This window comes from Mchenga conophoros, linkage group LG15 (genome assembly GCF_057382185.1).
Source record: "Mchenga conophoros isolate Kocher_MC1m ecotype Shallow Benthic linkage group LG15, M_conophoros_male_GT1.1, whole genome shotgun sequence".
NCBI lineage: Eukaryota > Metazoa > Chordata > Actinopteri > Cichliformes > Cichlidae > Mchenga > Mchenga conophoros.
In genome coordinates this window covers 16,702,505-16,714,784 of record NC_140540.1, presented here as the reverse complement: position 1 = coordinate 16,714,784, position 12,280 = coordinate 16,702,505, and the positions used below count along the sequence as shown (strand labels likewise).

The 12,280-nt window shown below is 39.2% G+C and overlaps 1 protein-coding gene across 1 annotated transcript in view; it reads right to left on the bottom strand.

Moving 5' to 3' along the window:
* Positions 1-12,280, bottom strand: part of lama2 (laminin, alpha 2) — a 233,020-nt gene that overhangs the window by 6,534 nt on the left and 214,206 nt on the right. The window contains exons 61-68 of the mRNA XM_085248215.1: positions 11,644-11,795; positions 11,361-11,537; positions 9,487-9,658; positions 7,712-7,804; positions 3,509-3,621; positions 1,312-1,405; positions 896-991; positions 403-483 (exon numbers count right to left, since the gene is read on the bottom strand). Coding sequence (XP_085104341.1) covers positions 403-483; positions 896-991; positions 1,312-1,405; positions 3,509-3,621; positions 7,712-7,804; positions 9,487-9,658; positions 11,361-11,537; positions 11,644-11,795 — 978 coding nt within the window. The remainder of the gene's footprint in view (positions 1-402; positions 484-895; positions 992-1,311; positions 1,406-3,508; positions 3,622-7,711; positions 7,805-9,486; positions 9,659-11,360; positions 11,538-11,643; positions 11,796-12,280) is intronic.

Here is a 12,280-nt window from a genome sequence, read left to right as displayed (position 1 = left end):
AGCGTGTACATCACTATGGACACTTACGGATTGATGCTTACAGCTTAGATACTCTGTTTAACCTCTTCATATTTCTGAAATATTATAGTGTAAGTTTTTCATAAAATACACGCTGTGCAGCCAGCAGACGCTGCCAACACCACTTCTTTCACGTAAATGTGCTTGTAGCTAGATATCAAACCCCTAGGTTGACTTATTGTTTGGCAGGACTGCCAGTGTTAAGAAGCTAGATAAGGAATAACACCTTGGATGTATAAACTTCATTTATAGTACAGGTCCAAGGACTATTTCTGATGTCACTGACAAGTAATGAGTAACGTATGAGAAGCGGAGTTTGAGCAAATTACGGCTTTTGCAGGTCATGCATTGTGTTATGCTACATGTATGAGTTATTCTGAGCACCTTCTTTGGACTTGACATCATTTTTTGGAACCGCCTATTCACAATAAGCGTGGCTCTCTGCCTGTCACGCGTTACGCTGATCTAGGAACAAAAACCAGAGACAGAGAGAGAACAAAAAGGAAGTAGACATGGTGAAGTAACTGAATCACAAGCATCCGATAGTTTCATCAATGACTAAAACGTTGCCTTGGACGCATGAAGACTGACAACTTGTCTTTACGTGCTGTGACTTTTTCAATGTGTTCATTGCAGTGTAACACAAATTGTTATTCCTAATAAGGAAAGTGCAGATTTTCTATTATAAACAATTCTTTTAAGAGCTATAAAACAACAAGCAACAGAACTTTTATTATTGCAGTTAAGCTCTTGAAACAGTAAAGATTTTGAATCTTATCATAATGTTGCATACAAGATGTCATGCAGATCAAATCCAGACAGGAGATGCTGTTCAAATAATTGAAGAAATGTGTTAAAAACTTAAGAACTGTTGTACCTTATGCCAGCTTCCATCATTGATGGAGTATGGGACACAGTCAGATATGTTTCCATGGCCAAGATCATAACCCAGACAAACCTGACCATTCTTGATCTTAAAGAATAAAAAAGGGTTTTCATGATAGATGAAGGAGAATAACAAGCAGACATGTAAAACAGAGTACATACAGCTTTAGCTTCTATACAGTTCTACAGCACAGACAGAAATCAAACTGGAAATTTATCAGGTGAAACCTTTTAAGTTGTAAAAGCAGTTCAGAGTGTGTACCTACTGGGCCTAATTTGGAAATCAAACACACAAAGAGCAAACTTTATATCCCTTTATGAGATTAAGTCTTAAACTAAAAAAATACTACAGGACAAACAGCAGTAGAGAAACAACTAAAAACACCTGCCAGTATATTAGATAGTTACCTGTATGGAAACAAAGTCAGCATGGTTGATTCTTGCCATGTAGAAAATAAGACCGGATGACTCCTTTGTCCTCAGCTCAAACTCAATTTTCAGTCTGTGGAGAAAAAAACCCCACAACAAACAAACACAGGAATACATTGTAGTACAGTTGCAAGACAGGGTTTCTGAATTGTCAAGGCAAACAGGATCTGACTAAACTGATGACACACTTGTATTTTTTGTAATCACACAGACTCAGACCAGAAGAAAGAAAGAAATGAACCTCTTCATTAATGATTTCTCTTAAGGCTAACTGGAGAGAGGGAGGTGGCTGTAGAGCTGTGAGGCTCTTTAAATAAAAACATGGAGTCTTCTTACTGACATCGCCTGCTCTCTAAAGAAAGATACGTCGGTTTGAACCAAGGACCTAAAAGGAGCATCATAGAAAAACTGTATGTGAAGCATCAAAAGCATATTTAAGTCCCTGGGTGTTTAGAAATCCACAATAAGAAACTGTGTATAAATAGAGGAAATACAGGACTGTTGCTACTCTCCTGGAAGCTGGCATCCACCATATATCCTGAAGTCCTAGTGAAGAAGAACTCAAGCATAACAGGAAAAAAAACAGATGCATAAATCATTACAACTTGCTAGAGTTCACATTTAGAATTTAAGTTAATGAAAACCATTGCACGACCACATTGTGGCATGTTTTAGGTTTGCAAGAGATCTTTCAGGCTTTGCTACTTAAGCACCTGGATTCCTTGCAATCATTGTGCCTTGTAGCCTGTGACTCTGAAGTTACTGTAGGAGCAGTCCAAAAAGATCACAACCTAAAGCAACCATGAACAGCCTAAAGAACAAATGAATGGTTGAAAACAAAGAAATAAAGAGTCAAAAAAGCCTACGTGAAATATGTGACTGATGCTACTGATGCAAAAAGACATTACTAAATTCTAATACTAAGAGTTCGCGTGAGACAGGAAATCTTAAAGGACTGTGACCAGTTTCTGTTAATATCTTAGTCAAACGATTCGATTGATTGAGATCAGGGCATACAGCATACAAAATAATGTCTAGTATGTTCTTTGACTGTACCATTTCAATATTTCAAACCATATTTTACACCCCAAAGATTTACATTAGTAATTGTCTTTAGTTCTGCATAGCCTTGATTATTACAAGAAGTGTTTCTAAGGACAAACTTAAGTTTGAAGAGTTCAATATCTGAGTCAGGTTTGTGTTTTCTAGCACTGACAGATACACAGAGTAATGGATACATGGTGATTTACTTGGACAGCAGGCTGCCTTGCAGCTTAGGGAGCATGTGAAGTAATTAAATGTTACAAGTGTGATTCTTAAAACAGTCAGAGACACTGCCCAAGACACAAATCCCTTGTTTGCACAGACCACCAGGACAACAACTAAAGCATACTCAGACCTTCGCCTTGTTTGTAGAGTGTGGTTTTTTTTTGTTACTGTCAGTTTGCTGTGGACCAGAAGGGTTGTTCTGACGGCTGGTCCAGCCAACATGTTCATTTTTTTAAGATGTTGTTTCTTATACAGTAGATTTTGACCCGGTGTACACCTTTCTGTTTGTAGGAATCACATCCTGCCAAAACTACCGCTCACTTCTGCTTTTTATTTATTTATTTAGAAATGTGCTCCGTACTGCAGATCACACACACGTATCTGGGGTTGCTATGTTAACTATGTTACAGGTGGTGGGGTTATCCTGTAGCTACATTTGTAACTGGGGTGACTAACTTTTACAGTATTTTCTTTTTATGCTGCTTCATCCAACTATGTAATTATTCAGAAAAACATTAAGGGCATATCATCTGTAATAATGACATACTTACAATGTGCTTCAAATGCACACAGTTCTACTTGCATATTACAATTTCTTACTAAGGTGATCATGCAACTGTTACTTTATAATATTTGAATATTTCCTCCCATTGCACATTTTTCTTTACAGTAAATAATTTGCAATAAACTCAAATTGATTGAGATGAATATTTTCATTGCAATTACATCCAAGTTTCAGACAATACTACAAAGGTTTGTCTCATCTATGACAGCTACTGCATAACTCCACTGTAAAAACCTAAATTCCACAAAGCAGCACTGTCTACATGTTTGCCAAGAACCATTAAAAAAATAAATAACTCAAATCCATTATTCATTTGAAAAAGCTCATTTGCTTTGAACATACTTGTCTCTGACATTGTTGTCATCAAAGGCGAAGCTCATGTGGCTGTTTCTGGTCAATCCAAACTGATAGGCCTTCTCAAGTGCTGCTGGGGCCACAGCTGATGCACATGATTCCTGGAGATTGGGACATAACATGTCAGTTACAGTGACAAGGTCTCACCGCACCGCTTCAATTGGCTCTTGTCAACGTGAACCCTAACACCCAGGCAGAACACATGCCAATCACACTAATAGGGTTCGTTCTTCTGATCTGCAAGGGCTCGCAGGGTTGGCAGGTCACGATGACGCACCAAACAGGACTTTACATAAGAAATCATTGAAAATGTTTGAAAAAAAATCACTTTAAAGGCACAGTAGTTTTTAGATGGGGTATTTATGATGTAATTTTAAAACTCTAATTTAAACAATACAGTCAATTAAAAATATTCTGATTGTCAAACACAGTATAGTCCAGTATAACATTCTCAATCTTTTGCACTGCTGCTATGTTATGGACCATGAAACCCAAGGTGTGCGTATCATCATAGGTAGGTTCAGATCCTTCCAATAAGCCTGTGGTTAAGTGGTTACGAAAACGGGAGACTGGATGCTTGTCATGCTTATCAATTATGTTCTTCATCACATCAAAACAGCTGGTCACATGGCAGATTTGGTGTTTTGCTATGGAACATGGAATCGTCTAATTTTTAGGACCCCTGTGCATGTTTTGATTTCATCTAAACCAGGCATCACAGCTGTTTTCTCTTAATAATAATAATAATAATAATAATAATGGATTGCATTTATATAGCGCTTTTCGAGGCCCTCTTTACAATTCCACTATTCATTCTTGAATTGCTTTAGCTGTATATTATTTTAGTAACTTATTCAATTAGTGTTTATGTGCTCTCTCTTCCCGCACTCTGCAGTTCAGTCAACAACCACCAGGTGTCATTGTTGTATCTCACACCATCTTATTTTAGGCCTTCCAAGACATTTCTCTTTTCTGCTTGCTTCTATTTAATCCCTCCTCACTCTTATACCTCTTCTCCTTTTCCTCCTTGTCAAAGTCTTTATTTTTCCCTAATTTCATGATGCCCACCTATCCTCCCATCTGCTGCTTTCATTTTCCCTCCACTCCTGCATACTTTTATCTTGCTTCTTCATTTTCCTTACTTTATTTATTCCTTCCGTTGTCCTCACTTTTACAATTACTTTATTTCCCCACAATTATTCCCTCTGCTTTCATATTTTCCCATACTAGCATCAGATGCAACTTTACTTTGTTGGTTACTCTAAAACAATATCCAATTTTACCTTCTCCTTTTTAAAAAAAATGATACCTCCTTTATTTTTGTCTGCTTGTCTCAAAACTCAAAACATCTGTCTTTTTCCCCCTATAATGCTCATCTTCACTGGTTTATATTTCTTATTCATTTTTTCAGTCTAAGTCTCCTGTAGTATTCTTCGTCCTTTGTGCTCCCATCATCTGCTTTACCATCTTTGCCTCTCCTCCCACCCACCCAGTTTTCCTTTCTTCCCTCTCCTCCTGCTGTCTGTACCAGCATGTACCGATAAATCCCACTCATTCCACATTCTTTTACCGTACATGGTTTTTCTTCTGCTTTGTTCTTCCCAAACTGTACTGATCTTCTATTTCCCTCAACTTTCTCCACTTTTCTACACCTCTTTTTTTGGCTTTTACTTACCAAACCCTCTGCTCCCATCGTACCCTCCTGTCATTGTCCTCTCTCTCTACTTCTTGCTTTACTTCTTGTCCTTGGCCCTTATCTGTTTCCCTCTATTTTTTATTATCTTACACTTCTATCTTGTCTCACTTACAGTCACCTGAAGTCCTTCCGTTTTGCTTCTACTTCATTTTGTTACCTTGTATCACCTCTAATAGTCTCTCCAGATCTAGACTAGTCTTCTGTTCACACCTCAGTATCTGGTCTTTCCTTTGTCCCCCCGCCCCCTAATTCCCCCCCCCCCCCCCTTCCAAAAGCTTCACCCTCTAGTTTGTGTCTCTCCTCTTTTGAATATACAGTAATGCCTATTAAGTGATAAAGGTACTTTGCCATACTTCAAGTGTGAGTGCGTGACAAAGTTAGCAAGAGAGAGAGGATCTGAGACGACTGAGTGTATGTGTGTCTCAATCTCCAATCCTCTCTTGTTCCCTTTCAAGTGAAGACATTCCCCACACCGTGACCTTGCTTTGTTACAGCTGACACTTACCTCTTATCACTCTCTGTCCCCATATCCGCTCCTCCTCTTCAACCTCGGTCTTTTTCCTCTTTCTTATTCTTCCCCTATCTAACAAAAGGCAGACGTCACTTGCTCAGAAGTCCTTTACTTCCCTCTCCTTTCATTCTTTTCCCACTTCCTCTCCTCCGTCTTTCCATTAAGCCAACAAAAGCTGAGCGCCACTCTGTTCAGAAAGACTCTCCCTTTTCGTTGCACCTTTTCTCTCTTCCCTCTTGTCTTTCTTCTATCCTTTTCCATCCTCCTCTTCTTCCCTTCCTTTCTCTCATCCCTTCTGCGTATTTCCATTAAGCTAACAATGGGAAGACGGTCTTCCATTCAGGTCTTTGGTTGGAGGTCACACCAATAGAATCTGTCCTTTAGCCAGAAATTTACGTGTATATATATATATATATATATATATATATATATATATATATATATATATATATATATATGTGTGTGTGTGTGTCTGTGACGAGTGAAGATGAGCCTGTGTGTGTAGGTAAGAGTTTCCACCACTTTCTATAGTTATAAAGTCTATACTGTGCTTACTGTATTTCAGCCACTGGAAAAAAGTTTTTAGGAACAAGAACTGCAGAACAAACTGATCTGGGATAATAGCTTTACAGGTGTAAAATACATACTACTTATGTGGTAGTTTGCTGGTCTGGAGCATTCAGGTACGTGTTAAAAACAATGGCACAATCACAGGAGTGAAAATTCCCCTCTAGGTCCAACTGCGCAATGTTTAGAGAAAGTGAAGGAAAAGAGAAAAGACTTAACAAGTATGGCTTATTTGGAACGGTTGTCAGGAAAAAGTCTTAAGCTTGCAACTGCAACAGGAAAGCAATCCCAAGCACAGCAGCAAATCTACAACAGAATGGCCGAAGAAGAAATGAACCAAGATGTTGCAATGGCCAACTCAATGACCAGACCTCAACCTGACTGAAATGCTATGGTGGGACGAAGAGAAGAGTGGGCCAGGATTCCTCCACAACAATGTGAGATACTGTTAAATGCATATAGATGATTATTATTCCAAGGTATTGCTGCTAAAGGTTGTTCTACAAGCTACCAAGTCACGATGCGGTCAATCTTAGTCTTTCACAGGAGTACCCAGAATCCTGTGAACCTTTGTTTTTTTCTGTTTATTTAGTTTTTATCATTCATGCGCTCTTTTTTACCATGAAAACAGAGACATTTCTCAATTTGATTATCTCAGGTCTTTCAGATTTTCCCTGCCACGCTGTCTTTAAATGAAACTGAATCCCAGGGACCACAAAATTGATGGAACACACAAAATAAATGCTGAACACTCCCCTCAGTGAATGTCATCTCTTTTGCCAATGCGTTGAAGTCAGTCAACAAGGTTAATTTCAGCTGATAAACTGGTGCATCCCAAACTATAACAGATACACCATCAGAATATCAAACAAGAAAGTCCCTCTTCTTCTCAGTACCTAATGTTAAGGGCTCTCGAACAAAGCACTTAACCCTCAGCTGCTCTGGCAGAGGTGGTCAGTCACTGCCAGTTGAGGGCTGTGTTTGCATCAATTTCTCTGCCTGGCCTCAAGTAGCAGACAGATAGAAGAGAACCTTGGGTCAGTCTCATGATAACTTGTTAGCCTAAGGCCAAAGAAGGAATGATGCCATGGGTGGAGTAAACACAAGGTTACTCTCCAGTCCACTAAATCTGTGTCTGAGAATAGTTACCAACAACTGTTTAATGTCTCTCTCTCTCTCTGAATAGTGTCTGCTAACTAGCGCGTCTAGAAAATAATACAGTTTTTATTTCTGAAAGATTAAATTATTTATTTGTCATCTTCTCTTTTTTTTGGATCATGTCTTCAGTATGAATGGACAAGTTTTGGGCTAGCAAGCCACAGAGGAAATCACAAAATCTGAATGACACAATCTTACACTTGACTTAATAATAGCAAACCAGTACTGAGTTCGTGTGTTTGCATGTGTGTGTGTGTACCACATCTGAGCTGGGTTTCTGTTTATCACTGGACGGTGCTACAGTAGCAGGTGCACGGGTTGCAGCAGCAGGTAGGGAAGGGGACGTAGCCTCCTGCAAGTCAGCAGTTGGAGAGTTGGAAGGAAGCAGATTAGTGGCAGCCAGAGAGACAGAATGATGACAGAGCAGATGATAATGCCAAAAAGCAACGGTTCCCATTCCTTATAGACTCTTACCATAGTTTCTTCTAACAGATGAATAGATCAAGGCCTATTTCTAGTTTTTTGGGTTTTTTTAAAGAAAATGTCTAATTTTGCAGCTGAAAATATAGCCTGTTTAACATTATTAATGTTGCAGCTCAGTGTAAATGAAGGAAATTATAGACCTGAGATTTAAAAAGCTAATTAGAGGCAGTTGTCACATTATCAATCAAAATGCAAAGAGAAAAAGGAAAATGCTCAAATTAAAGTCTGAGTTATATTTTTCAGAGGTTCACTGAGGCCTATGGAGCCTCTTTGACCCCTCACTTGGTACTCGGTGACTATCAGAAGAATCACAAATACAGAAGCCGTGACAGAGAAGTGGGAAGTAAAGACGCTCTTTTCATTCATACGCATGCTGAGTTGTTGTGTTCTGTCAACTGTGATTCAACCAGTGTTTACTTCTTCATTTTGACAAAATCCTCCTACTGCTGATGAAAAATCCATGTCACAACCTGTGTGCAGAGCTCCATTGCTTAATCATTTGAAAACAATGTGCTAATAGCCAAAATTGTGCCGTTCAATTTTTAAAAACTGTTTTTCGATAGTGAAAACATGTCAATATTTTAACAGTGTTGTATCCAGTACAAGACAAAAATGGCAGTAATGATGTTTTCTATAGTATCTGCTGTATACTACATTATGATGTTAATTTAACAGACTTCTCTAGGAGTCAAGAGTCTTAACAAAGCACCAAACAAACAAAGCATGACATATATAAATACACATAAAAAAACCACCCTAATAACACTTAATGTGTAGATGAGAACTCAGAACTGTGGCTTTTACAGCCTGCAGTCTAAATCATAAAATCAGATGAATTCTCAGCCCATAAAGCAACAAACCAGAATTATAGCTAGGATAGGAGAGTTCTTTGGCTCTGTGCTTGAAGATCAATGTTCCTTAAGAGGTGTAGTTTAGCAGCTAACTGGGTAACTGATAACCTATGCCTGCTGTAAGCCATATATGTGAAATATATCTTGCCTAACCCGGTGCTAAGAGTGTAAAAATGACTGACTTTACCGCCTGCCAGCTTCTTAGAATAGTGGCTAAATGTTAGCTCAGAGTGTTTGGCTCCTCTGCACTCATAAAGCATTAATTGTATGCACAGTTAGCCTAGCATAACGCCATGGCTCCACTCTGTATGACAGGCTGCCAGGGCTGGCGTTTAGTGACTCAAGGCTAAAGGGACTATAAAGAAAAGTTAATGGGCTGTACAACTGCTGTGTGATGAATTGCTAAGCTAACACGGCAGGCCATGGCTGCATTTCATCAGAGAGAGAAAGGGAGTGAGAGTATATTCTGAATAACAGAGTCAGAAAAATAGCACTGTAGCCCTGTAGGACAGCTGTACACAGGTGAATGTGTGTCTTTTTACTACACTGTGTTCTATGTGCCTAACATGCACATAATTATTTGTTTTTATATTTTGAAAATGTTCAAACAGTCTAAAACAGGCTGACTAACAAAAACAATGGCCATTACAATTTACTTAATAGTTGTAACATCCTTTATTAGTTGCTATATTAAACTTACAGCAGGAGGACTTGGACGTGGTGAGATGGGGGTTGAGGGCTCTGAATCCTCTTTTTCTTTCTCGAGCTCCTTCTCTGCTGGTAGAGGAGGTGGAGGTGGCGGTGGGGTGAGGTTCGGGCACTGACCAATTTCAGCATTCTCAAAGGAAACAGGCTGAGCGAAATCTGACAAACTGAGAGGGGAACAGGCAGTTAGATGTAAAAATCATGTGCACAGCAGAATTAAATAAATCTGTAAGTATCAAGGTTTGCTATGGTTTATTATTTCAAGCCTTAATTTCATTTTCTTCACAAAATAAAGTAGATATTTAGTATTTTACATATACAAATAAAACTGCAACTAAGAAATATCAGGCTGAAATGACTATCATCACTGTCGCGTGTGGTGGATTCCCTGCTGGTGAATAAAAACAACAGGCCTGACATGCACATAATTTTATGGCTAAATCAATTGAGCATAGTCTTAGATCAGGCAGGCCACAAAACCAAGTTTAGCCCCAAAACCAAGTTTAGCCCCTGATTCCAATACATCAACTGATGCCAGCTGATTCAGTTTATACACTTCCAAGTATTTATACATATATTTGTTTCACACAGGGCACATTTTTTAAGTAGCTATTCGCCTGTCTCCACTTGCTTTTTTCTCTTCAAGGCACTTTGCAACCAGCTTCACCACGAGCCTCTCACATCTTTTGTCACCGATCCCTGTTCTGCTCTGTTACATAACATTACTTTAGATGGATATAACATTTTCTTTGACAAAAGTGGTTCTGCCTTAGATACAATACCAGCAAAAAACCAACGAAAGACTAAACAATCCCTGTTAGCCAAACGCTTAGGCTTCAGAATGCTCTAAAAGCTCAGCTTACAAGGGTTTTTCCAACTCCTGCTCTCATCATTTAGATACATATGTGTGAGCAGAGCATTCGCACTCAGGCCTTTCATTTGGATGGGACTGCCAACCAGATCTTTATGGCTTAAAGCAGGGGTGTCCAACTCCAGGCCTCAAGGACTGGCGTCCTCCGGGTTTTAGAGCTCACCCTGGGTCAACACACCTGAATCAAATGATGATTTCATTACCAGGCCTCTGGAGAACTTCAAGACATGTTGAGGAGGTAATTTAGCCATTTAAATCAGCTGTGTTGGCTCAAGGACACATCTAAAGCCTGTAGGACACCAGTCCTTGAGGCCTGGAGTTGGACACCCCTGGCTTAAAGGGAGGTTGTCCTAAAGGGGAGAGGTTGTTTCAGACACTGAGTGAACTGACAGACAGGCACGCAGATGTAAGCTTAGAAAAGGTCGGGGTGATAGGGCTGAAATGAAGGGAACGACGCAATCATAAACAGACAAAGACGAGGTGGTGTAATCTGAGTTATGAGCATGTTTATGATGCTGGACAGTTCAATTACTGCTGTTCAGGCAGAAAGACGGGCTTTATCATCATCAACACCACCAGCACGACCGTGACCTGCTGCAATTGCATTAACTACACTTTAACCTGTCAGTGTATAATGTCTATGGTGATCATTAAGACAGTAAGTACAGTGTTTAAATATGGATCAAACAGGTTTAACGGGAACATTTTAAACATAATGTAAAGTGAATTAGTACTTTCACCCATGTGTGATCTCAACATCGTAGGAGACAGAAGCATTTCTAGTGGCAGATCCACACTGTTTGTATCCAATTTTTTTAAAAGCTAACTTAAAAACAAGTCTACAGCCTAAACAAGCATTTCAATAAACTGCTGTTAATCATCTTAAAAAACACCAAACACTCTGCTGTTCAACTGAAGATCATGCCTGCATCAAATAAATTTGTAGAAAACAAATCTGTTCACAGTTATATCTGACAGAGTGACAAAGTTTAACATACACAGCATTGATCATGAGGTTCCATATGCATCCTTTGAAGGGGATGTTGGCTCTGTTGGAGGTCTGCTCTACTTCTGCGGGAATACCACCAAGGAAGATACGCTGCAAGTTCAATGGCTGGTCATTGGGAAGCATACCCTGCATCCTGGCTTCATCGTCCACGTGGACAGCAAAAGATCTGTTGGAAAACAAAGAAAAATTCCAAAATGAGGAAATGGATTATAACACACAATAAAACATCTTCAACAGGAGTTTGTTACTTCATAACAAAAACAAACGCTAACCTGCCAGCTAGCCTCTCTATGCGGAGTGTGTGCTCTCTGCCATCATTCAGCGTGCCTTGTTCAGGTCGTCTGGTGGCTTGTCGCCGATTGTGGCTGCCGGTAGACACTACGACTTCCAGCGAACCTCTGGTCAGCATGACTGAGAGGTAGGGCTGCCAGAGTTGGAGATAAACTTTATTAACAGGGTCAACATGTACATTCAAACTAACCCTAGGAGACAGAATATGGTAAAGTTCAAGTAAATTTGCATAAGTAAATGCAAAAGGACTTTATGTTTTTAAATTCAGTACATTCAGTCCAGTGTAATATATCAGAAACTTTATTTTGATGAGTAGAAAATGACATGAAAATGTAGGTGTTTGATTACAGATTATTTCTTAAAAACACACAGGGGAACTGCAACAACAACAATGTTGTTTTAGCTTCTAATCCATTTATGTTGTTTTAAAGAAGACACACACACACACACACACACACACACACACACACACACACACACACACACACACACACACACACACAAATAAATAAATACCTAAATGCACATTTGGTTGTAACTCTATATCCACATTGTGCAAAAAGAAAAAAGGGAAAGAAAGGGTATTGGATGAAACGGACAGAAAAAAAAAAAGGGAGG